The 23,534-nt window shown below is 41.7% G+C and overlaps 1 protein-coding gene across 1 annotated transcript in view; it reads left to right on the top strand.

Moving 5' to 3' along the window:
- Positions 1 to 23,534, top strand: part of Cwc27 (CWC27 spliceosome associated cyclophilin) — a 213,418-nt gene that overhangs the window by 32,595 nt on the left and 157,289 nt on the right. Inside the window, exons 8-10 of the mRNA XM_045139107.1 lie at positions 7,467 to 7,546; positions 9,208 to 9,241; positions 11,306 to 11,460. Of these exons, the coding sequence (XP_044995042.1) occupies positions 7,467 to 7,546; positions 9,208 to 9,241; positions 11,306 to 11,460 (269 nt within the window). The remainder of the gene's footprint in view (positions 1 to 7,466; positions 7,547 to 9,207; positions 9,242 to 11,305; positions 11,461 to 23,534) is intronic.

Genomic DNA, 23,534 nt, shown 5'->3' with positions numbered 1-23,534 from the left:
AAAATGGTACCTTGGTAGGGAAGAAAAGGGTAGATTGCATATTAGAAAAGGATCACTGGGGCTCATAAATGGGTTAGCACTTAGAGGCCCTTGCTCACAACGACTGCTGGCCTGGGTTCCACTCCCAAACCAGTCATATAAGCTGGACAGAAAAAGTGACAGAAGTGGTAATTATCTGGCACATTTGTTTGCAGCGGGGAGAGGCCCTGGCACCCCACCCCACCTACCCAACACGTGCAAGTAGATGAAAATTTCTACAAATGGCCTGGCGTGGTGGTACACACCTTTAATCCTTGCACTTGGGAAGCAGAGGTAGGAGGGTCACTGTGAGTTCAAGGCCACCCTGAGATTACATAGTGAATTCCAGGTCAGACTGGACTAGTGTGAAACCCTACCTCCGAAAAAAACAATTTCTAAAATTGAAAAATATGACCAATAAAGGTTTCAAACTTCAGTGTTATGGGCCAGGCATCATGGCACATGCCTTTAGGCCCAACATTTGGGAAGCAGAGGTAGGCAGATTCTGTGAGTTAGAGGCAAGCCTGGGACTACAGAGTGAATTCCAAAGTCAGTTTGGGCATGAGTGAGACGCTACCTCTAAAACAACAACAACAACAACAAAAATTAGCCTTGTTGCTTTTAAATGTTAAAATAACTAGAGCCAAAGCCACACAAATACCTTTTACAGTAATGGAGCAACTTGCAGGTTCAGTGGTTGTATGAAATGAAATATTTCAAAAAGGCTTTAAAATAATTGTTTCATTATTCATTTGCTTATCAAGTTTCTTTCTTCAGTAACTCCACAGTGTTAATCTTTTTTCCAGAACCTTGTCTGACTGATGACAAGTTAGTAATTGGTAAAGTCTGCATTGAGGCATTACTTTATGTGAGAGAAGACATCAGAGTCCCTTCTGGTTTATGGATTATCAGTATGGGATAACAGACACTCCTTCCTTCTGTTCCTGAAAGCAGGGCAGGGTGCCTCTCTCCCACATGGCTCAGCTTTCCTTTATTTATTTCAGTATCTTTCTACTACCTGATAAAATCTCTTTGGAATTGTAGAATTTTATAGCTCAAAGGGATCTAATCCAACTTCCCTTCTTTATGGATGAGGAAACTGAGACTCTGGCTAAGTGACTTGCCAGACTGACTTCACTTCCTTTCTGATAGCACTGCCCAGGGCGCATACTAATCATATCTCCAGTTCAGAAAAGCAACACAAAGAAACGTGATCTATGAGATAATACAGTCAGGTTTATAGCTAATTGAATACTTCTGCCCAAAGGGTGCTTTGTTGCTGTCTGTGCCTGACTTTGTTGTGAACCCTTGAGCTGAAACACGAGAGGCGCCCGTGCGACTTCAGTCCTTCAGCCCGAAACGCCACCTGAGCAGACAGGACTGCGCAGCGCTCAGTTGAGTTGTGAAGTGAGGGGTCTTCATGAGGAACTGAATATTCCTGCATCACTTGGATCACATTCAGGACATTTTATTCAGCTCTGCACACACTTAAGAAGGCAAAGGCAAACTGAATGCATGTAGAGGAAGGGCAGCTGGCGGGGCAGAGGAATGGTGCCCAAGCCGTTCACACACAGAATGCTTGGGAATGGGATGGATTTTAGAAAAGTAGAAATTAAGCAAAAAACATGACCTCAAACTTGACATATTTGAGGGATATTTTGCTGTCTTAAACAATCATTTCATTTAAAATTCATCATCTCAATAGCTAATTTTTTTTTTAATTTCAAGGCATAATCTCACTGTAGCCCAGGCTGACCTGGAACTCACTGTGTAGTCCCAGGTTGGCCTCGAACTCCCACCTCTGCCTCCCAAGTGCTGGGATTGAAGGCATGTGCTACCACACCTGGCTCAATGTGTGCGTGGGTGTGTATGTGTGTGTGTATGCGTATTATTTAGTTTTTTGAGCATATATATGTATTTAGTTTTTTGAGCTCAGGCTACCTGAAATTCACTATGTAGTCTCAGGGTGGCCTTGAACTCATGGTGATCCTCCTACCTCTGCCTCCCGAGTGCTGGGATGAAAGATGGGTGCCACCATGCCTGGCTAATAGCTAGATTTTTAACACAGTAGTCAGATTGTACCAATGGTACAGTATTTCCGTCACTACAAGACATGTTAAAAGCTACAAAAGGGCTTCCCCCTCCCCAGAGAAAGGCTGCTGTGGGCATGGTGCAGAGTTCTATGAGAAGTTTACTGCAGTGATCGTTACAGGCTTAAATAGTTCTCTTTGTACAATATGTCTGCTGTATCTAACTGTATGCAACTTTGATTTCCTTATCTTTCTAGTTAAAACAATTTAAAAAGATGCGAACGTTTTATTAATTCTCTGTCACTGTTGTAACACTGCAACGAACTTAGCTTTTTATGGTTCTAGAGGTCTGAAGGTTGATGTTGGCTTCACCTACAGGTGTTCAAGGCACACCTTCCTTCAGGAGGCTCTGGGAGACTCCATCCCTTGCTTTTCCAATATCCAACAACTGCCTGCACTCCTTGGTGTGGCTCCTTTGTCCTGTCTTCAAGGCCAGCAGTGACTGAAACTGACTTTACCTTTTGCTCTGCCTATTGAGGACCCTTGTGACTACGTGAGATCTGTTGTCCAGGGCCATCTCCACCTGGGAATCCTTAGTGTATCTGTGTAGTGTCTTTCCATGTAAGGGCAGTACATTCACAGGTTGGCAGTATTGGGACACTGGCATCATTGGGGCCATTATTCTGCTTTCCAGTCGATCACTGAACTAAGCTCTATACTGTATGTCTATATATTGTAGGTTTATTTATGTCTCTATAAAGTATGTGTGACTCGTTTTCAGTTTCTTGGACACTAGAAGTTGGCACTAAGGTTCATTAAGTATATCTTCTATACATATTCAGTGTTCCCTGATTGTGATCTCTACCCTCCTTTGTCTCTGCCCACCCTGAGCCCTTCTCCACTGAACCCCTTTTTATTTCCAGTGAGTCCCTCTTCTACTGTGATGTCATAGCTTTTCTGTCCTCTTCTTCGGTAGCAGCAGCCACTGTAAGGTCACGAGTGCACCTGCCGCTGGGTGTCGTTGAGCGCTTGTGCTCTTTCTCGCTCTCCCATGGCGTCCCTAAGCTGCGTGACACGGACGTCTCACTTAGTGTTGAGCACAACACTGTTGCTTCTCTGCATTTTGATGAGTTTGATTTACACTAGTGGTCACCACCATCTGGAAAGAAAATCTCTAAAGAAGAGTGAGAGAAGCATTAATATATGGACATAAACATAAATATTTAGAGGGTAATTTGGTGGATATAATATATCCATTTAGTCAGACAACTGTAGTAACCTCCCTGCTAGGGCTTATGACTTAGCCATAGGCCTTTGACTAGGGTTAGTACCAGACATGGATTCCCTATTGTAGAGCAAGCCTCAAATGTAATCAGAGAGCACTTGGTTCCTCTTGTAACAGACATGCCACTGTTGCACCAGTTGGAACATTTTGCCTGGCTGCTCGGTCATGTACCTGGCAGGATCTCCTGCTGGTTAAGACACTTGAGGACTTTTCTCCTCTTTCCCAACAGGCACTTTCCAGCACCATGACAGTTTGCCAGCAGGGAGAAGGCTTCCAGCTCAGCTCCAGCTTCCTAAGTGTCCTGCCATCTGCACACATGGTGTCTTCAGCAATTGGGGTTTTGATTTTTAATTTAGTTTAATTTCTTTATGTGTGAGAGAGAGATAGAAAGAGAGCGAGAGGGCATGCCAGGGCTTCTAGCCCCTGCAAATGAACTCCACATGCTTGCAGGACCTTGTGCGTCTGGCTTACCTGGGTACTGGGGAATCAAACCTGGGTCCTTAGGCCTTTTAGTTAAGTGCCTTAACTGCTAAGCCATCTCTCCAGGCCTGGCAATAGGGTTTTACAGTGTAATTCTGGTAGACAACAAAAAGCATTAGCAATAGACTGTATTGTTTGGGGGGCATGTGGGGCCTCCCTGGCCAGAAAGTTGAGCAAAGTTCTTTGAGCCTCTCAGCCAGTGCTGTCCTCTCTGTACAGGCATGCTTCTTTCTTTCTGAGTTCTTTCTGCTTCCCTCCTTCCCTCCTGTGCTCTTAGTTTCTCCGATTTGATGCTGCTTTGTTCTTTAATATGAAGCTCCAAATAATCATGCAGTTTTCATATAAACCCTTTGATGTTCATTTGTGATTTCCTTGCATTTTTGAATTTTCTATGGAGCTTCTTATATTGAATTCACTAGGTATAGTTAGTATTTTTTTTAATCATCTACACCCTAGCCAAATAATAGCATTAAAGAGAAAGTCAGCATCCTCTTTCATCCTCACTGGAATGGACTCCTGAGTTGTTCAGTTCTTCTCCAGTTTGGTTTCTTTGCCTGCAGGATGGAGTTTACTGTAGTGGAAAGGGAGGGTTCTGAAATTGGTTTTGATCCTCTATTTCCATGCTAACTTCATTTCAAACGTTAATTACAATTTAGACGGTAATGATTGCTCACATTAATTCACTAGTTCTTCCTGTTTTGAAGGCATATTTTAAATTACTATGAAATTCATTTTTCTTTTTTCAAATTGTTTAAAGTTAATTTTGACAAAGAACTTCCTTCTCTTCCCTCCCTCTCTTTCCTCGTCCATTTTTCTCTTCTTTCATAAACAGAGTCATACTGTGTAGGCTGGGCTAGGATTATAGGCATGTTCCACTGCATTTAGGTGGAACCTTTTTTTAAAAAAAAACAATAATTATTTTAGGCTTGAGAGATGGTTTAATGGTTAAGGTGTTTGCCTGTGAAGCCTAAGCACCCAGATTCAATTCCTTAGTACCCATGTAAACCAGATACACAAGGTGGTCCATGCATCTGGAGTTCATTTTCAGAGACTGGGAGCCTTGCCATGCCTATATTCTTTCTCTCTGTGTGCCTCTCTCTTAAACAAACAAATACAAATGAGAAATAATAATTATTTTAATCAACAAATAAGAATTGTGCATATTTTGGCTTTATAGGCAAATGCCTTAACTGCTGAGCCATCTCTCTAGCACCTCCCTCACTTCTTTGAGGTAGGGTCTCACTCTAGCCCAGGCTGACCTAGAATTAACTCTGTAGTCTCAGGCTGGCCTCGAACTCCTCCTACCTCTACCTCTACCTGTACCTCTTGAGTGCTGGGATTAAAGGTGTGTGCCACCATTTTTGACTTTTGTTTGTTTGTTTGTTTTTCCAGGTAGGGTCTCACCCTGTCTCAGTCTGACCTGGACTTTACTATGTAATCTCAGGGTGGCCTTGAGCTCATGGTGATCCTCCTACCTCTGCCTCCTGAGTGCTGGGATTAAAGGCGTGTGCCACCACACCTGGCATGCCTAGTTATGCATGCATGAGTGCATGTGTGTGCCCATATGTATGTGAAAGCTAGAGGACAACCTCAGGTGTCATTCCTTAGGAATGCAGTCCACTTCCTTTGAGACAAGGTCTCTCGGCCTGAAACTTGCCAATTAGGCTACACTGGCTGGCCATTGAGTCCAGCGATCCTTCATTCTCTCTCTCCCCAGTGCTAGGATTATAGGCATGTACCACCATGCCTGTACTGGGAAACTGAACTCAGGTCCTCATGCTTCCTAGGCAAGCACCTTATCTGACCGAGCTCTTGCCAGCCCATAAGTGGCTTTCTATTAATGCATGCCTAAATATATGTTAAGCCTTTCTTAATAAACTTTAACTCTGCTTCATAAAAAAATTGTGCATATTAATCATGTACAACATAATGCTTTAAAATGAGTATTTACTATACAATGGTTAAGTTAAGCTAAGAAACATAGACCTTACTATACAGCCCCCCTTTTTTTTGTGGTGCAAACACTTAAACCTCTGATTTTTCAAGAACACAAGATCTAACTAACATAATAAACCATTAATTATAAATTAACATTTATTAAAAAATGAAATGATTTAGCAAGAGCTTATGCATCTGGATTTTGATCTTCTACTGTTCACTAGCTCTGTTTTTGATATTTATGGTAGTGACCCTATGGAGAGGATTGAGTGAGGAGCATTCATGATAGGATAACCTCATGGCTGGAGATGGAGGAGGGAGGAGAGCCAGGGCAAGAAAGCACTGAGTAAAAGGTGCTCGTGGTTCGTCGCCAGGCCGTTTCATGTCGGAACAGCTTTGCGTGGACTTAACTGTCTTGTGAGACAGAGGGAGCTCTGTTATTTTAGTCACTGTCTTTCCACAAATGACATACATTTTGGATTAAAACTTGAAAACTTACGGCCTATGAGATTGTGAAGCTCACTAGATCCAGTGTCCGTCTTTCCTTGCTGTCATTTTGAAAGGTTCTCAAGACGGGGCAGCGAGGGGGTGAGGGCGGTAGTGCCTGAGCCACGCGAGCACGGCTCAGCGAGCAGACAGCGTGACTGTGCCTCATTTATAGCCCTCCTCTGAGAGGACCCCGAACATAGGCGTTCCTGCAGTTCTATGCCATGTCCAATTTATTTGCAAAACTCCAAACTTCCTGAGAATCCGAACTTGAAACTTAAAGTGACTAGTAAGTATTTGGTCCCTGAGGCGTGCTCCCAGGCGTGAGAGGCTTGCTTTCCGTTTGCTATCAGCATCTCCTCAGGGTCCTCGTCTCGTGGCTTTGCTATGTTTGTAAAGCGTGGCCCCGTGCAGTGTCGAGTGCATTTGAAGAAGAGAAATGTGCATCCATTTGAAATTACACCTGTGATCTAGCGTCTAATTTCCAATGTGCAGATTGTCAAAATTAGCTGGTTATATCTGAATCATAGGAATTTATTGATCATATTTGATATTCCACAGACTAACTTGTTTTTGAGACAAGCCCAACAGACTGGCCTTTTGTTTTTTAATTAAGAAAGAGTGAGAGATGAGAGAGAGAATTGGCACAGCAGGGCCTCCAGCCACTGTAATCAAATTCCAGATGCATGCATCACCTTGTGCACATGTATGACTTTGCATGCTTGCATCACCTTGTGCATATGGCTTACCTGGGACCTGGAGAGTCGAACATGAGTCCTTAGACTTTCCAGGCAAGTGACTTAATAGCTGTCTCTCCTGCCCCCGTGTATACCTTTTTAAGTGTATTACTTTTCTCAGGAAATGATGTTTCTAAAATAGTATTTTTGAGCTGGTGCATACCTATGATCCCTGGATTTGGTAGGCCAAGGCAAGAGTATCATGAGTTCCAGGCCAATTTGGGATACCTACCTAGAAATTCATAGTCAGCTAAAGCTACATGTCTCAAATAAATGAATGACTGAATAAGTAAATAAATAAATTTTCTGTTTTTAGTCAGCAGTGGGTAGCATTCTTATTTCTAAGGCTTTGGTTTATACTGAACTTTTCTTGAAGATTTTTTTTGGTAACCATGTTACATCAGTACTAGATACTGTGTAAATTTGTTAACTTGTTATTTTGGATGGTTGTTTCTGTACCCACTCACGATTACATTATGCATTTCTTTCTAGAGCATGAAAGGAAAAAGCAAAAGCAGTCATGACCTGCTTAAGGATGACCCGCATTTAAGCTCAGTCCCAGCTGTGGAGAGGTCAGTGTGGTGCTGGCGGAGCCCCGGGCTCGTCTCCAGCTTTGTTCACTTCCCTGCGCTCATCACAGAGAGCTCACAGGCCACATTTATTCAGTGCAGCCTAACCAACAGCACATGTTGCTGCTGAGGGAGGGAGTTGATAGCCTGATGGAAACACCACCATCACTTTTGCTCTTCTGATTTCCTGTCTCTCTGAATTGATTACAGGTCAAGGTCATTCTCAAAACTTTTTGTTTTTTATTTTGGTTTTTAAAATTAGGGTCTCACTCTAGCCCAGGCTGACCTGGAATTCACTATGTAGTCTCAGGGTGGCCTCGAACTCACGGTGATCCTCCTACCTCTGCCTCCCTAGTGCTGGGATTAAAGGTGTGCGCCACCACACCCTCCTTATTCTCAAACTTTTACTCTCTGGATATTCTGAATAGCAGAAACTATTTGCTGTGAATTTTTAATGTTCAATTACAAGTTTATTGCTAACTTTGTCTTGGTACCATGGGTAAGCAAATGAGAGTGCAAGTTTATTGGGGGAAAAAGCCCCATATTTTCAATCAATTGCATGTACATTCTCATATGTTCAGAGTTAGCTGAAAATTGTCATACTGTCTCTGTTGCTTCTGATTGAGAACGGAATATATTTTAGTATTAAATATATCAGCACATGGTATATTGGGCCAGGGACCAAAATAATATTATACTGAGGCTAGCTCATTTTCAGAAGTCTTTTTTCAAAATAGTTGTTTCTTAATATGCTTTTATTTGAAGCATTTAGTCCCTTTAGCTAGAAAATTTGAAGGTACTAAAATAGAAACTTTTTGTACAGATGAAATAGCCCTGATGGTGGTTGCTGTAAAACAAACCCAAGGGCAGAGGACCAGATCAGTAGCTAACTGTGGAAGCAGGAGGACCTGTGTTCACAGCCCAAGCGCCTGTGTAAAAAGCCAAGTGTGCAGCACGTGCCTGAAACCTCAGCACTGAGGAGGTGGAGAGGGGGCTCCCTTGGGCTTTGTATCCAGCTAGTCTAACATGGGAAGCAGTACTCGGTATCGATCCCTGGTGTCAACATGCATGTACATACACATAATCCATTGCATTCACATACCTGGCAAGAGCACATGCCTTAGTCTGCCTATAAGCACTGGGTGTGGGGAGATGTGTCAGTGGTAAAGTGCTCGCTGTGGTAGCATGAGGACCTGAGTCAGGGTCTTCAGCACCCGCAGAAAAGCCAGGCACAGCGATGTGCACCTGCCATCACCGCACTGGGGAAGCTGACCCGTGGGGTACCAAGGCTTGCTAGCTAGTTTGGGTTCAGTGAGAGACACCGTCTCAAAAAATAAGGTGGGAAGCAATTGAAGAAGACAACTGAAGTGTCAACTGTGGCCTCCATATGCACGGGGACACCCTGTGTGTACTTTTGCCTATCTCCACATGCTTTTGCCTACATTACTTGCACACTTGCTGCACATACATCTAAATACAAAAAAGTTGACTCTCTTTGAGTATATTTCCATTTGTTCTACAGTGCCATCCTAGGATTCCTATAGTAAAATAAGTTTTTGGACCCTGCACCTAGAAAACTATTCTAAATTTTTAGACTGTTAAATAATTTTAGTACTTTCACTTTGAAGCTAAAATTTATCTGTTTTACTTATTTTTTTTTATAGTGAAAAAGATGATGCAACAGGAGATTTAGAAGATGTGAGTATTCATTTTAGTATGCATATACCTTGGACAATTTATAGTAAGCTCAACTTTTTATGAAATTAAATTAGATTTTCATTAAAACATATTTAATAAACATATATGTAATTTTTAAATGTGAAAAAGTCATGTATATTAATAATAGAATATTTTCTTCCAAGTAGATGTATGTATTTCTCTTCAAAACTGGAATTTTATATATGAATTTCTACCCTACTTTTTCTGCCTCTCACATACTATTGTGTGAATACTCTTCACTGAAATGTTACCATTTTATTTTGATACATTAAACATGTAAATGTGAGTAGGTCAGCGTCCTTCATGATATGCAGATAGTGTTGGATGAGTCATTTATAACAGTAATCCTTTTAAGCACATATTATAGAAGATTCCCTTTTAAGACTATAGTGATCTTTATTATTAGCTACCAATATTGAAAACAATAAGGCTGATTTTCTTGTAATAGGTGAAAAAATACTTTTTAAAAAATTTTTATCAGCATTTTCCAAGATCATAGAAAAAAATACTTTTTGAATTATGCATTTACTTCGTTTCGGTTAAATATAACTTCACCTGTGTGAATAAGAATAGCATGTTAGAGCGGATGAACGGTGGACTTAGTGAAGAAAACCTTGCTGGGAGAGGTGATAGTGTGTTATGTCTTGCAGGATGTCAGAAGTTAAACAGTCACAAAAGCGTAAGTGGTGCAGATGGAACCCTCTAGCTCAGAGGACATCACGCACTAACCTCATTCAGGAAATACAAACTGAGATTCAAAGTGTGTAGGAGCCTGCTGTGTGAAGAGCGGGGAGTACTGGCAACGGAGGTGGTTACAAGCGCACTGGTCTCGTGGGAGAGCGTTTCTTCGGGAGCCAAGAACAGGGCCAGGTGGCTCGAGCGCAGTGACAGCGGGGTGGTGGGCTGGGCTGGGAGATAGTAAGTGGCTGGCAGGTAGAGCATTTTCTGGTCCATGGTGAGGAGTTTGCATTTCATCATGCCAATAATGAGGAAGGTGAAGGACTTCTGTAAAGAGAAGTGTGCTGTGGTCAGCTTTGCATTCTGGGAAGATCACTCCTCTAGGGTTCATGGACCTCAAGTCAGACATCCTGCCTCCTCGTCACTTACCAGGTTCAAGAGACATAAGAAAAAACAGAATCCATTTGATAGAGTTTCTTTCTTCTCTTTCTTTCCCTTCCCTCTCCCCCTCACAATTCTCTTTATTAATGCTGGGGGCTTTTCTGGATGATGAAGACAGCAGAAAACAAAACAGGCCAACAAATTAACCCCCATGTGGTGTTTTCCTTACTTGTATGAAATCCAGTAATCTGGAATTACTAAGAACTTTGGAAAAGGAATGAGGGGGGGAGAAGACAGCGTACTAGAGGGGAGAGGATGGTTTAGTCTCACTAACAGGGCAGTATTTGATCAAAGAGCTGAGGGACAGTGGACATCTAGAGTATCTATGTTTCAGGCCAAAGGGAACAACTCCAAAGTTGCTGGGCTCGTGTTGTGGGAGTTAACGTCAGAGAGAGGGCACAGAGCGCTGAGTGAGTTCGCAGTCCATGGCAGAGTTTTTACAGGAGTGGAGGTCACTGTGACTTTCAGTGTCTTTTTTTAGGGGTGCAGTGTTCTGGGGGAAAGCTGGCAACAGCGTGCTTGACCCCAGGGTGTTAAAATATCAGCCCCTGCGCCATACCTCATCTACTTGAATCAGCCCCTGGCTGATGTCAGCGTGCTGGCCAACTGGCTCCACAGCCACATTTCCCACTGGGAGAAGGCTAGCAGTGTGGACAGACATGATACTCTGCTGTAGACCCAGGGAGCAGGCCGAGCCACACACAGGACTAGGCCTGGGCTGGGCAAGTAACGCTTCCTGGGGTACCCAGTGCTTATGAAACTAGCCAAGGGCAGACCCCGGGAGTTCTCCCAGCAGGGGCAGATTCCTCCAGTCTTACTTGTTCAAAATAAAACAGATCTGGCCTACAGTGCAGTGAGATGAACTGAATGTCTGGAAGCAAAAGAGGAAATAGAATGCGAGGCAGATCATTTCAATTTTTACAGGATGAAGATGACGAAAATGCCGAGCATGATGAATATGCTGATGGTAAAGAAAAGAATCTGATGAAAGAAAGAATTGCCAAAAAGTTAAAAAAGGACACAAGTACAACTGTGAAATCAGCCAGAGAGGGAGAATTGGAGAAAACCGTCAGCCGCAGGTGAGTCACTTGGTAACTTCTGAGCACGAGAAGTTTGTATGCTTCATTGCTCCTCAGACTGACTCCTCTGTGCACCTAACTTAAACACCATTTCATAATGTTGCTGAATTACTGCAGATGTGCACAGTAGCTCCTTCGGGGGTCAAAAAGAAAAACAGACCAGGCTCAAAGTAAATATGTGTAGTAGTGGTTCCGCGATTCAAATTCAATTTTAGTTCTTTCTGATTATTTTTAATAAAAGTCTATATACTTCAGTACATAAGCTAAGCAACACGTTAACCTCATGTGTATGGTTGTATTGGCTTCATACCAATGGGAACATTAAAGATTCCCTTGTTTGTTTGTGGTGTGGCCTTGATCAGCAAGCATGACATTGATGGCAAGATGCAGGAATTGTTTCTTGATCATTAAATGAGTGGGGATCCACTGAAAAAATTTACAGGTAGAATGATGCAATGAGACATATTTAGTGTAGAGACTGGATTGATGGTTGCTGTATGCTGCCAAGAAGCCTATGAGAGTCTGAGTATCTTCAGAAACAAGCACCACTTTCTGAGAGTTCTAGAAGCTAAAGTGCTAGCATGTTTGGGCCCTGGTGAGGGCCTCTTCAAGTCTCCGGACTTCTTGCTGGTGGAGGAGAGCTCTGTTGTTAGGTCCTCTCTCATGATGAGTGATGCTGATCTTATCATAGACTCTAAACTTTATTACTTCTGAAATGTCCAGTCTCCATGTAATGTCATAATGGGGCTTAGAGCTTCAACATAGAAGAGTTGGTTGTGGCCACAGACATTTGATTTGTAATAAAAGGGGAGATTGGAGGAAGACAGTTTATCAGTAAATCCACACATGAGATGCTGGTAACCTGAGCCCGTATTAGATGTTCTAAGAAATTCTCCCTATCAGAGTGATGCTTAAATAAGGAGAGGGATTGTTGATTTTATTGTGGGAAGCTTAGTTTTTATCATCTTTTCTTATATAGGACAGTATAGATAAAATAATATTCACTCATATTCACAATTTCTATCATTTTATAAATAAGATAAATTTACATAATTAAAATCAGATCGCTTATAAGTGTTTTATATCTTCACTGTAGAGGATAAACTATTCAAGTGTTTTTCAATTCTACTAAGGAAAGTTAAAGTTCATTCTCCAAAAGTGGTCTAAAATATTTAGATAAAGCCAGGCGTGGTGGCACACACCTTTAATCACAGCACTCGGTAGGCAGAGGTAGTAGGATTGCCATGAGTTCAAGGCCACCCTGAGACTACATAGTGAATTCCAGGTCAGCCTGAGCTAGAGTGAAACCCTACCTCGAAAAACCAAAAAGTGTATATATATATATATATATATATATATATGAATGACTTACATACCAAAATATTTAAAAAATTTCTAGTAGGTGAAGCAAATACTAATCTATGCTTTATCTAAGTGCTCCTTAAATCCCTTAAATCCTATATATATATATATTTATATATATATATATATATATATATATATATATATTCTTTTTGTTTTTTTGAGGTTAATTTTGTCACCTTTAGTATAGTTTTAAAAAATTATGAAACGTCTAACAGCCTTAAAAATTATAATGTAGTAGAAATGTTAACTATATTGAAAGAAAATTCACTGTTCATCTATAATGGGTAATCAAGGTATCAATATGAAATTGGCATGTATTCAAATGTATGTTTTGTTTTCGAGGTAGGATCTCACTCTAGCTCAGGCTGAGCTGGAATTCACTATGTAGTCTCAGGGTGGCCTTGAACTCACAGCGATCCTCCTACCTCTGCCTTCCTAGTGCTGGGATGAAAGGCATGCACCACCACAGCTCCTTTCTCTTTTCTGTCTTACTCATTCATGTCAATGCATACCTCCCCCTGTCCTCTGTGTAGGAAGGGAGAGGAGTCCTTCAACCATTCATAACAGTTCTGTTCTCCTTCCTTGTCTAGTTTTCTCCCTTCAATTGATATTTTCATGACTAGAGAATAAGCTTCAAGGCCTTCCATCATTTAAGAGCAAAGCAGAAAAAACCACTGTTTTTACTTCCAGTCCTTATCTCTTTACTTTCCATTTATTTCTAAGAACACATCACCTGGTTTCTTGCTATTCCTTCTCTGTGACATCTCTCACTAAGCCACCTAATTCTCACATCTAGTGGTGATTTTCCACAGTTTCTTTTGGTCTCCCTCCTGTGGAAATTTTGTCTTTTCCCCTCTTGGAACGCACCTCCCTTTCAAGAACCTTGCCGTTTCAGTTGTGATCTGTAGTCCAGCTGCGTTGCCATCACCTGGACCTGCTTCATCGTTGGCCCACCCCGTACCTGTTGAGCCACAGCCAGCAGTTTGACAAGCTCCTTTTGAGATGTGTGTGTGCAGGACAGTAATGTGCGGGAAGCAAACGTCTGTCTCCGATTCAAGCTCAACAGCTTGCTTACTACATCACTAACTTCTCAGGGCATGCCAGCTGGACCTTTTGCGTATTTCTGTAGCATTGTTATACTTCTCATCTCCTCTTTGTGCACCCACGCTTCCTCGACAGCAACGAATGTGTCTTCATGGTCAGACATCATAGGTACTCACCCATGTGTGTATGAATGAACCAAAAGCAAACATCTTTGTTCTTGACAAATCACTTACTCCTGAATCTTATATGTAACTGCCTTATATTTCCTTATGGGATTTGTCAAATTGCCTATTCTTTTTTTTTTTTTTTTTTGGTTTTTAGAGGTAGAGTCTCACTCTAGCCCAGGCTGACCTGGAATTCACCATGAAGTCTCAGGGTGGCCTCGAACTTATGGCAATCCTCCTACCTCTGCCTCCCAAGTGCTGGGATTAAAGGCGTGCACCACCATGCCCAGATAATTTGCCTATTCTTTGCCTACACTAAACTCTTAAAGATAGTGTATTTTAAAAAATATTTTCAGAGCCTAGCATGTTGGTCATAAAAGTTTGTGGAATGAGTAAATAAATGAATTTACTCATGAATGAATGAATAAATTGTGCTTAGGTATAGAAAAGCTTTTCCTTCCCACGTTCATAGTAGATACATTGTTAAATCTTTTAAAAATAATGACATTACATATTCTGTGTTATTTGGTTTAAGCTGGAGTTTGGGCATATCCATTGTTTTATTTTAGTTTATTCATGTTATTTTTATTTATTTATTAGAGTCAGAGAGAGAGAGAGAGAGAGAGAGAGAGAGAGAGAGAGAATGGGCATGTCAGAGCCTTTTAAACGAACTCCAGACATGTGCGCCCCCTTGTGCATCTCGCTAATGTGGGTCCTGGGGAATCGAACCTCAAACCAAGGTCCTTAGGCTTCACAGGCAAACGCCTAACTGCTAAGCCATCTCTCCAGCCCATTTCTTTTATTTTTAAATTAATTTTTCTTTATTTATTTGAGAGAGAGAAATAGGCTGGGGGAGAGAGAGATAGAGAGAGAGAGAGAGAATGGGCACACCAGGGCCTCCAGCCACTGCAAACGAACTCCAGACACATGCACCACATTGTGCATCCGGCTTACATGGGTCCTGGGAAATTGAACCTGGCTCCTTTGGCTTTGCAAGCAAGTGCCTTAACTGCTAAGTCATCCCTGCAGCCCCATTGTTTCATTTTTATAACTTTTAATTTAAGTATAATATGCATTTAGGATATATATGCAGGGGTTATGATTCATAGTATGCATAAGTATACAGGTTCTCTAATATACCCATCACCCAGAACAAGAAAGTAAATTTCAGACTGGAATGGTGGCTTAGTGGTTGAGGCACTTGCCTGCAAAATCTAAGGACCCAGGTTCAATTCTGCAGGTCCCACATTAACGTTAACCAGACGCACAAAGTTGCGCATGCATCTGGAGTTCATTTGTAGTGGCTAGAGGCCTGGTGCACACATTCTCTTCCCCCCTCTGCTCTCTTTTTCTCTAATAAATAAATAAAAATTAAAAATTTTTAAAAAAGGAAGTAAATTTTCATGACTTAGAACTCCTCCTTTTTCCATGCTGGTCATGCTCCTCCTCAAGTCTAATAATCACTTTCTAACACCTAGGAGCAGGTGTTCATAACACTTTATAAAAGCTCTCCAAATATGCTGTGGTGCACCCAGGAATAAAATTCCTACTCTCTTCTCAGGTGCAGATGTGGTTGATACTTCACAGGGTCACCTCAGATCCTGTTGCAGTGTAGTAGGGAAAAGACTGAACTCGGTTTGAATACTGACAAATAGAAATGTCAGTATGGTGAGAAGCCAGCAATTTTAGGAGAAAGTTTAAAAAGATTTCCCATTGATTGGTTGGATTATTTTTTACTGTTGGTATTTTATTTTAATTTTTTCTGTTTTATTTATTTATTTATTTATTCATATGAGAGAGACAGAGAAAGGAAAAGGCAGATAGAGAGAGAGAATGGGCGCACCAGGGTCTCCAGCCACTGCAAATAAACTCTAGATGCGGTGCCCCTTTGTGCATCTGGCTAACTTGGGTCCTGGGGAATCGAGCCTTGAACTGGGGTCCTTAGGCTTCACAGGCAAGTGCCTAACCACTAAGCAATCTCCAGCCCAAATACGATATTTTTTTAAATATTTTTTGTTCATTTTTTATTTATTTATTTGAGAGTGACAGACAGAGAGAAAGACAGATAGAGGGAGAGAGAGAGAATGGGCGCGCCAGGGCTTCCAGCCACTGCAAACGAACTCCAGACGCGTGCGCCCCCTTCTGCATCTGGCTAACGTGGGACCTGGGGAACTGAGCCTCGAACCGGGGTCCTTAGGCATCACAGGCAAACGCTTAACCACTAAGCCATCTCTCCAGCCCTGAATACGATATTTTTGAATGCTCTATCTTCTTATAATTTATTTGAGAGAGAGAGAGAGAGAGAGAGTTAGATAGAGAGAGAATAGGCTCACCAGGGCCACTAGCCTCTGCTAGCAAATTCCAGACGCATGTTCCACCTTGTGCATCTGGCTTACATGGGTTCTGGGGAATTGAACCTGGGTCCTTGGGCTTCTCAGGCTAATGCATCAAATGCTAAGCCACCTCCCTCCCCAGCCCCTTTGTTTTAAAAGTGTTTATTGATAAGGAATGAAATCAGAGCTTATCCGTACATGAATCACCTTAGAACAAACTCGACCCCGATCAGAGTAATCATAATTATTGATGTAGAGTCATAAGAAAAATTTGACACCCACTTATTCTAACGCGCACTCAAGGCTGGCTGAAAGTTTGGTATAGTTTGTCCTTTGTAACGTCCTATTATACAGCTTATTATATAAAGAATCGTTTTCAGCCTGTAGGTGGCGCTCAGCAGTTGCAAATTAATCACATCCACCACATTAAATTTTCTCACTGCTTATTTCCACCATTTCTGTACTGATTCATATTATTTAACTAAATGTCAGAAGCAGGTGGAACAAGACTAGACCAAAGGCCAGTTGTTTGTTGTGATGATTTTAATTATTGTGAATACCTGCCTTCTTGTAGAGTGCTACCTATGATTTTATTATGATTATTGTCACCAAATTAAGATTAAGTCAAAGAAATGTTGACATGTATTCTTAAATAACAGTTATTAAAAATGTTACAGTTGGGTTGGAGAGATGGCTTAGAGGTTAATGCATATGCCTGCAAAGCCTAAGGACCCAGGTTTGATTCTCCAGGTCCCACATAAGCGAGATGCACATGGTGGTGCATGGTGTCTGGAGTTCGTTTGCAGTGGCTGGAGGCCCTGGTGTGCCCATTCTCACACTCTCTATCTCCCCCTCTCTCTGTCTCAAATAAATAAATAAAATAGCTAAATAAAATATTCTTTAAAATGTGAGAGTAGTCTTTCAAGGTTAACTAGAATGATGTTAGTCCTGGTGTCTGAGCAGATTCTAATTTTATCAACCGTGTTCTGTTTACTTGACATATTTTGTTGAATGTAGCACTGTTCATCTTTCACAAAACATGTTTCTTGTTTGATAAAGGTCAAATGTGTTTTCAGGAAATGTTCTGATTTAGCAGCAAATATTATGCTTTGGACCAGTCCTGGTTTTAATAACGTTTGCATGTTAACTCTTACTAGAACTTGATAATTACTTTTTTCATGGATTTACTTATTTGGGAGAGGGAGGGAAAGAGAGAGAATAGGCATGCCAGGGCATTCAGCCACTGCAAACAAATTCCAGATGCATGGGCCCCTTGTGCATCTGGCTCACATGGGTCCTGGGAAATTGAACCTGGGTCCTTTGGCTTTGCAGGCAAGTGCATTAGCTACTAAGCCATCCCTCCAGTCCTTGATAATTACTTTTCATGTTTTCTCTTGACTAATCATTTGGTTCTTCTAATCAGTCATTCCATTCTCAACTACATGCTACTATTGTTACTAGGCACAGTGCAAGAACTATGGTGAACTAGGCCCCAGGAACATGAAAATGCAGGGAAATGGTTTCTGCTACAGATGTTTATAACATCATTTGTATGTTTGAATGTGTACCCCAGGTTCACATGTTAGATGAACATCATTCCCAGTTTAGCACTGTTGGAGGGAAGATTCTTTAAAGGGTGATCAGGTCACGAGGGCAGAGCATACTAATTACTATGTTTACTTATGGTTATTGTGGGGGTGGACAGGTTATTGATAACAGAAAGACTTTATTTTCTGTCTCTTTCTCTCTCACTCACATCCATACACCCACATTCTCTCTCTCACCTTTCCACTCTCAGATATAGGACGCAATAAGAAGGCCCTTACCAGTTGCTGGCCTTTCAAACCTGACTTCTCCACCTTCAGAACTGTAAGAAATCAGTCCTTATTAATCCTCATTTTTAAATAAATTATCTAGTCTTACATATTCTGTTGTAGCTACACAATACATACTAAAACAAGAGTGTGAAAAAAGAATCGAAAACAGTGAATAACAATTCCGTGTGTCAGTTGCTGTAATACACATGCACAAAAATATAGATATTAAGTAAGCATTTACAGAAAAAAAGTGAAAATACCAGTTTAACAAAAGCTAAAGAGATCCAGATGTAGTGGTATGTGCCTGTTATCCCAGCATTTGGGAGACTAAAGAATTGTAAGTTTGAGACTAAAGAATTGTAAGTTTGAGACCCTGCATAAAAAAATTAAAAGATAAAATTACTACTTTTGCAAGTCAAGAATAGTCACATACCACCAATTTTATATGTATCACTCTGATTCAAGTAAGAGGAACCATTATTTTAGAACCACTTATTTAAAAGTTATGAGGGCTGGAGAGATGGCTTAGCGGTTAAGCGCTTGCCTGTGAAGCCTAAGGACCCCGGTTCAAGGCTTGGTTCCCCAGGTCCCACGTTGGCCAGATGCACAAGGGGGCGCACGTGTCTGGAGTTCGTTTGCAGTGGCTGGAAGCCCTGGCGCGCCCATTCTCTCTCTCCCTCTATCTGTCTTTCTCTCTATGTCTGTCGCTCTCAAATAAATAAATAAAAAATGAACAAAAAAAAATTTAAAAGTTATGAGACTTTTATATCAAGTTCAATTCTTCAGATTAATGTCATGTAATCTCCCAAAGTAGACAAGATGGTTTGTTTTACTGTCTTTACCTGTTAGGGTTAAAATTTTGGAAAAGTATCAGTTGTAATGGAAACCATATCCTAGTTTAGTATTTCTGGCAAGTGTTCCTTTTTATTCTATTTGGATCTTTATAGGAGGAATTTTGGGATCTTCTCAACAAAACTATGCTGAGCTGTTTAAATAAAATACCACTTTTTAATAATTTATTTATTTATTTACAGAGAGACAGATAGAGAGAATGAGCATGCCAGGGCCTCTAGCCACTGCAAACGAACTCCAGATGCATGCATTATTTTTTCACGTGGGTACTGAAGAATTGAACCTGGGTCCTGTGGCTTTGTAGGCAAGTGCCTTAAACACTAAGCCATCTCTCCAGCCCTGAAATACCACTTTGAAGATGATAACTCAATTTATTGAAAAAAGATTTACCGATATCCAAGACCTTCAAAATAAAACTTTAAAAATTGAACTTCAGGCACGTACTGCAGAAGTGTGACATACTTACTGCTTTTACAATTAGATCTGTATGCATGGTATGCATGGCAGATCAGAAACAGTGCAGCTCACAGGTGGAGGAAGACTGGCCTGTCAGAATAACCGAGGCATTGATCGTGCAGCATCAGTAGTTTTTGAGGCATAGAATTGTGCATCTGAAATGTGCCTTTGAGATTATCCAAAGAAAACCATTCTTCAAGTGACTCAGCGTTCGTTGTAGTGTCCTCTGCACCAGAACAAGGGGAATTGCTTTCTTGCCTGGCTGTGCTGTTGATTGTTCATGTGCCTGGAGATTAAATAGGCCAGTGTAGTTGAGTGAGACGAGGAAGAGAAGAGCCACCCATGGGTTCAGTAGTCCTTTTGCATGAAGCTACACAGACACGGAGTGCATAAGAGCCCAAGGAAAAATTATGGCTAGCATCTCTGATTTTCTGTCTCTAGAATTTATTTCTGTTTCCTTCCTCTTTAACTGTCCAGAGATTTTATCTTCCTTCAGATGTCACTTGAATTTTGTACATGCATTGTGTCAGGCCCCGAGATATACAGATTAGTAAATCTCAGGCTCCTCCAGCACCTCTTGCTTAGTGCCCAGTAAAGGGAGACTTATGTGAATAGATAGAGCTGTGAGATATCCATAGGGTCCCTAGCCAGGGTGTTATTCTGTTTTTCCACAAGAACCTATTGTATTGCTACAATGGGGCTAGGCACTTTGCCAAACTGTTTTTTTTTTTCTTCTAAGTTTACTTCCACTACAAATCTACAAGGTATACTTTGTACTATTATATTTGTTCTACAAAAGAAAACCAGCCAGAACCAACCCTGGAGTTTGGACGTCACTTCCTTCCTGTGCCATGGCTGAAGCATCAGGGCTGGTGCTCGAGCCCATACAGAACGCAGAGGGCCGTGGTCTGGGCCAGGTTGGGCGTGTTCAGCTAATGAGAGAGCGGCATGCAACACGTAGGTGTATTAATCTATGGAAATGTAAGGACAGAGGAGAAGGAGGCTGAAGCAAGAAGACAGATTAGTGGCCTGTTACTAAAGTTCGAGGGCAATATCACAAGAATCTGACTAAGGTGGTATTGTGAGGTTGGAAGTAGATTTATCAAAACTTGGTCACAGACTGGATTCAGGAGATGGTTTAGATGGATGCCTGCCTCAGGAGGGGCATAACACGAGATGGCAGTGCTGGGTGTGCCCAGTGCGCCCTCGCAGATCCCTGACCTCACCGTGCCGCGCAAACACGTGCCTGGAGTGGGTTCTTTTGTGTGTGTGTGCTTAGCTAACATTGTAAATAACAGGCTGTGTCCTAGATGCCAGCAGGACGATCTAGAAGTTCCAATTGAGTGCTACATGAGATCCTGTCTTTAAAAAAACGAAACAAAAACAAGGGAACATAAATAAATAAATAAATGGGGGGACTCTCAGCATCTTAGAGAAGCTATGGTTTTCTGGCTATGGCACAACCTGGCAGAGAGCCGTGGGTTTGCTGTGGAGGTCTTCATCATCTGCATCTCCATTCCAGGGCCAGGTAGAGGAGCAGCTCGTGTCTGAGATTGCTCCTCATGGCAGGGGGAAGGAATGATGGTGATGCCTCAAGTCCCCATCTCAATGACTAGAGCAAGTAACAGGGTCAACCTTGATGTTAGTAGAGTGGAGGTTTTTGGAAGGAGTACTGAGTGACTGGAAAACAATAATGCAGTCTGCTCATCTCTGCCTTAACCAAGAATTACCAGAGAGATCTGTGTCTAGATGATACATTTAATCATCATCTTTCTGGCAAGTTTCACAGATGTTGTAGAAACACTTCTTCTGCACATAACAGTAAATCATGTTCCTTAAAAACCATGTGCTTATGGGAAATACAAATGCATTCACGTTGCTGTCTAAAGGAATGGGGGGAGTTGCGGAGGCTCCAGATGGAGGAATTGCATACAGCCCTCACTTGGAAGCAGGCCGTCGGCTAATTGTGTCTTCTCTTTCTTTGCAGCCTCCAGCCCTGCTTTTCTTTGTTATTTTGTCCTGTTACCTTCAGCAGTCCTATGCTTCTCTGTGTGGCTGTGGTCTGCTTCCTCTTTGACAGCTGTTCAGAGCAAAACTGACTTTGTGTCCCAAATATGAAGAATCTTACTGCCCTGGCTTAGGTCCACTGTTCAACATTTATGGCATTTGTAGTGCCGAAGCAGCTGGGAAGCCGTGAGCTCTGTAGATGTGGCAAGAACAGCGAGCCCATTATCTTGCCTTTCCTTCTAATTTAGTAACTGCCACGTTCAGCCGAAGTCCTGGCTGCCCAGCTGAAAGGCATTTACCATTCTCTTTGTAACTACCAGTTGCCATGTGACCAAGTTCTGCATAAATGAGTCAAGAGAAGGCTATCCTGACTGTTGGCTCATCCATTTTTGCTCTTAAGAAAGAGGGAAGAAGCTAGCCGTCCTTTCTCCCTTCCTCCTCCAGATAGCCTGGGACACGGATTGGTAGCTGGAAAGGCGCCTGGGCTGCTTTAAGACTGTGCAAGCGCTGTTCCTGCCTGAGCTTCCCGCCTCGGAACAATGTCTGCGTGAGGCACAGCGAGCGGCAAGGCGGTCCGTTGGTAGTGGTTGGTGTTTCTGCTCCATGCGGCGGAAACTCAACTGTGCAATGCAGCTAGGCTGCTTCCTCCAGGACTGTGGGAATGTGGGCAGGAGGAAAAGAATACTTTATTCCTTATTTCTGATGGCTTCCCTAATTGAAGATAATCATATTATATTGAAACATTCAGTATTTCCACCCTTCACTTTTAGATAGTTATTTTATTTCATTTATTTTTGCTTATTTATTTGACAGATGGAGGGGGGTCCGTGCCAGGGCCTCCAGCTACTGCCAGTGAACTCCAGACACATGCCCCCTTGTGCATCTGTCTAATGGGGGTCCTGGGGAATCGAACCTGGGTCCTTTGGCTTTGCAGGCAAGCGCCTTAACTGCTAAGCCATTTCTCCAGCCCTGTTATTTTTTTTCAGCTGTAAAAGAAAACATTTTACCGCCAATAAATCTACCAATCTGCATCTCAATTCATACTGTTCTGGCCAAGGCGACCTCAGTACTCTGATCTGGCCTCCCAGCCACACACCCGCTCACATGCACCTGCAAACTGTTGAGCACTTGCCTCTGTTGCTTTCGCACCAAGGGCGTTGTCCTTGCAGTTACCAAACACCCCACGCTCAGTCCTTTTGGGCCTTTGCACTTTGGGTTACCTCAGCTGGAAATTCTCTTCTCTGAGCTAGTATCTCCTGTTCTTTTCATTCAACCCCTTGCTCAGGCTATACTTTTCAGATAACAGCCTCATCTCTATCAAGAGTATATATCCAAATATCCTAGGGTCACATCTATAACAATTTGTCACCGTGCCTTAGGATTCATTTCCCTTACAACAAAACAGAGCCTTACTCATTGCATCCAGCATGATTCAGAAACCTATTTTCTCAGTAGGAATGATGGCTCATGTGGCCCTTGGGCAACTGATCAGAAGGAGACGGATCATGAGTTCAAGGCCAGCCTGGGTAACATAGCAAGATAATAAGCTACAGAATAAATATTTTTCAACGCAGTTTTACAACTTCTTGATGTGCCCTAATTAAATGAATTTTGTTTTATTGAATCTTTTTATTTAAATAAAGTTCTCTTATTTAAGAGTAGATACATTATGACATTCACAATGACCTAGTTTGAAGAGGAACATCAAAGAATTCATTACAGTTATTTCCTACTAATTTTATGTTAGTAGTATTTAATATCTCCTCACTCCTTGGTGCTTACTATTTGAATGTGTCTCATTCAATGTTTGTGTGCACATGTGTTGACTTAAAAGTGTTTACTACTTAAATGTTCCTATATAAGTGTTAAACCTTAAATAGGATTTTAATTTTTACTTCAAAGTATTATCAATGGCTTGTTAGCTTTTCTAATGCAGATTTATATATGATTTATTTTTCTTTTCAAGTTTTTAAAAAGACCCCTAGTACATTTTCCTGGTTTTGCTTATTGCTGACTTTGCCCTGCTAACTTAGTCT

This window comes from Jaculus jaculus, chromosome 20 (assembly GCF_020740685.1).
Source record: "Jaculus jaculus isolate mJacJac1 chromosome 20, mJacJac1.mat.Y.cur, whole genome shotgun sequence".
NCBI lineage: Eukaryota > Metazoa > Chordata > Mammalia > Rodentia > Dipodidae > Jaculus > Jaculus jaculus.
This window is presented reverse-complemented; position numbering and strand designations above follow the sequence as displayed.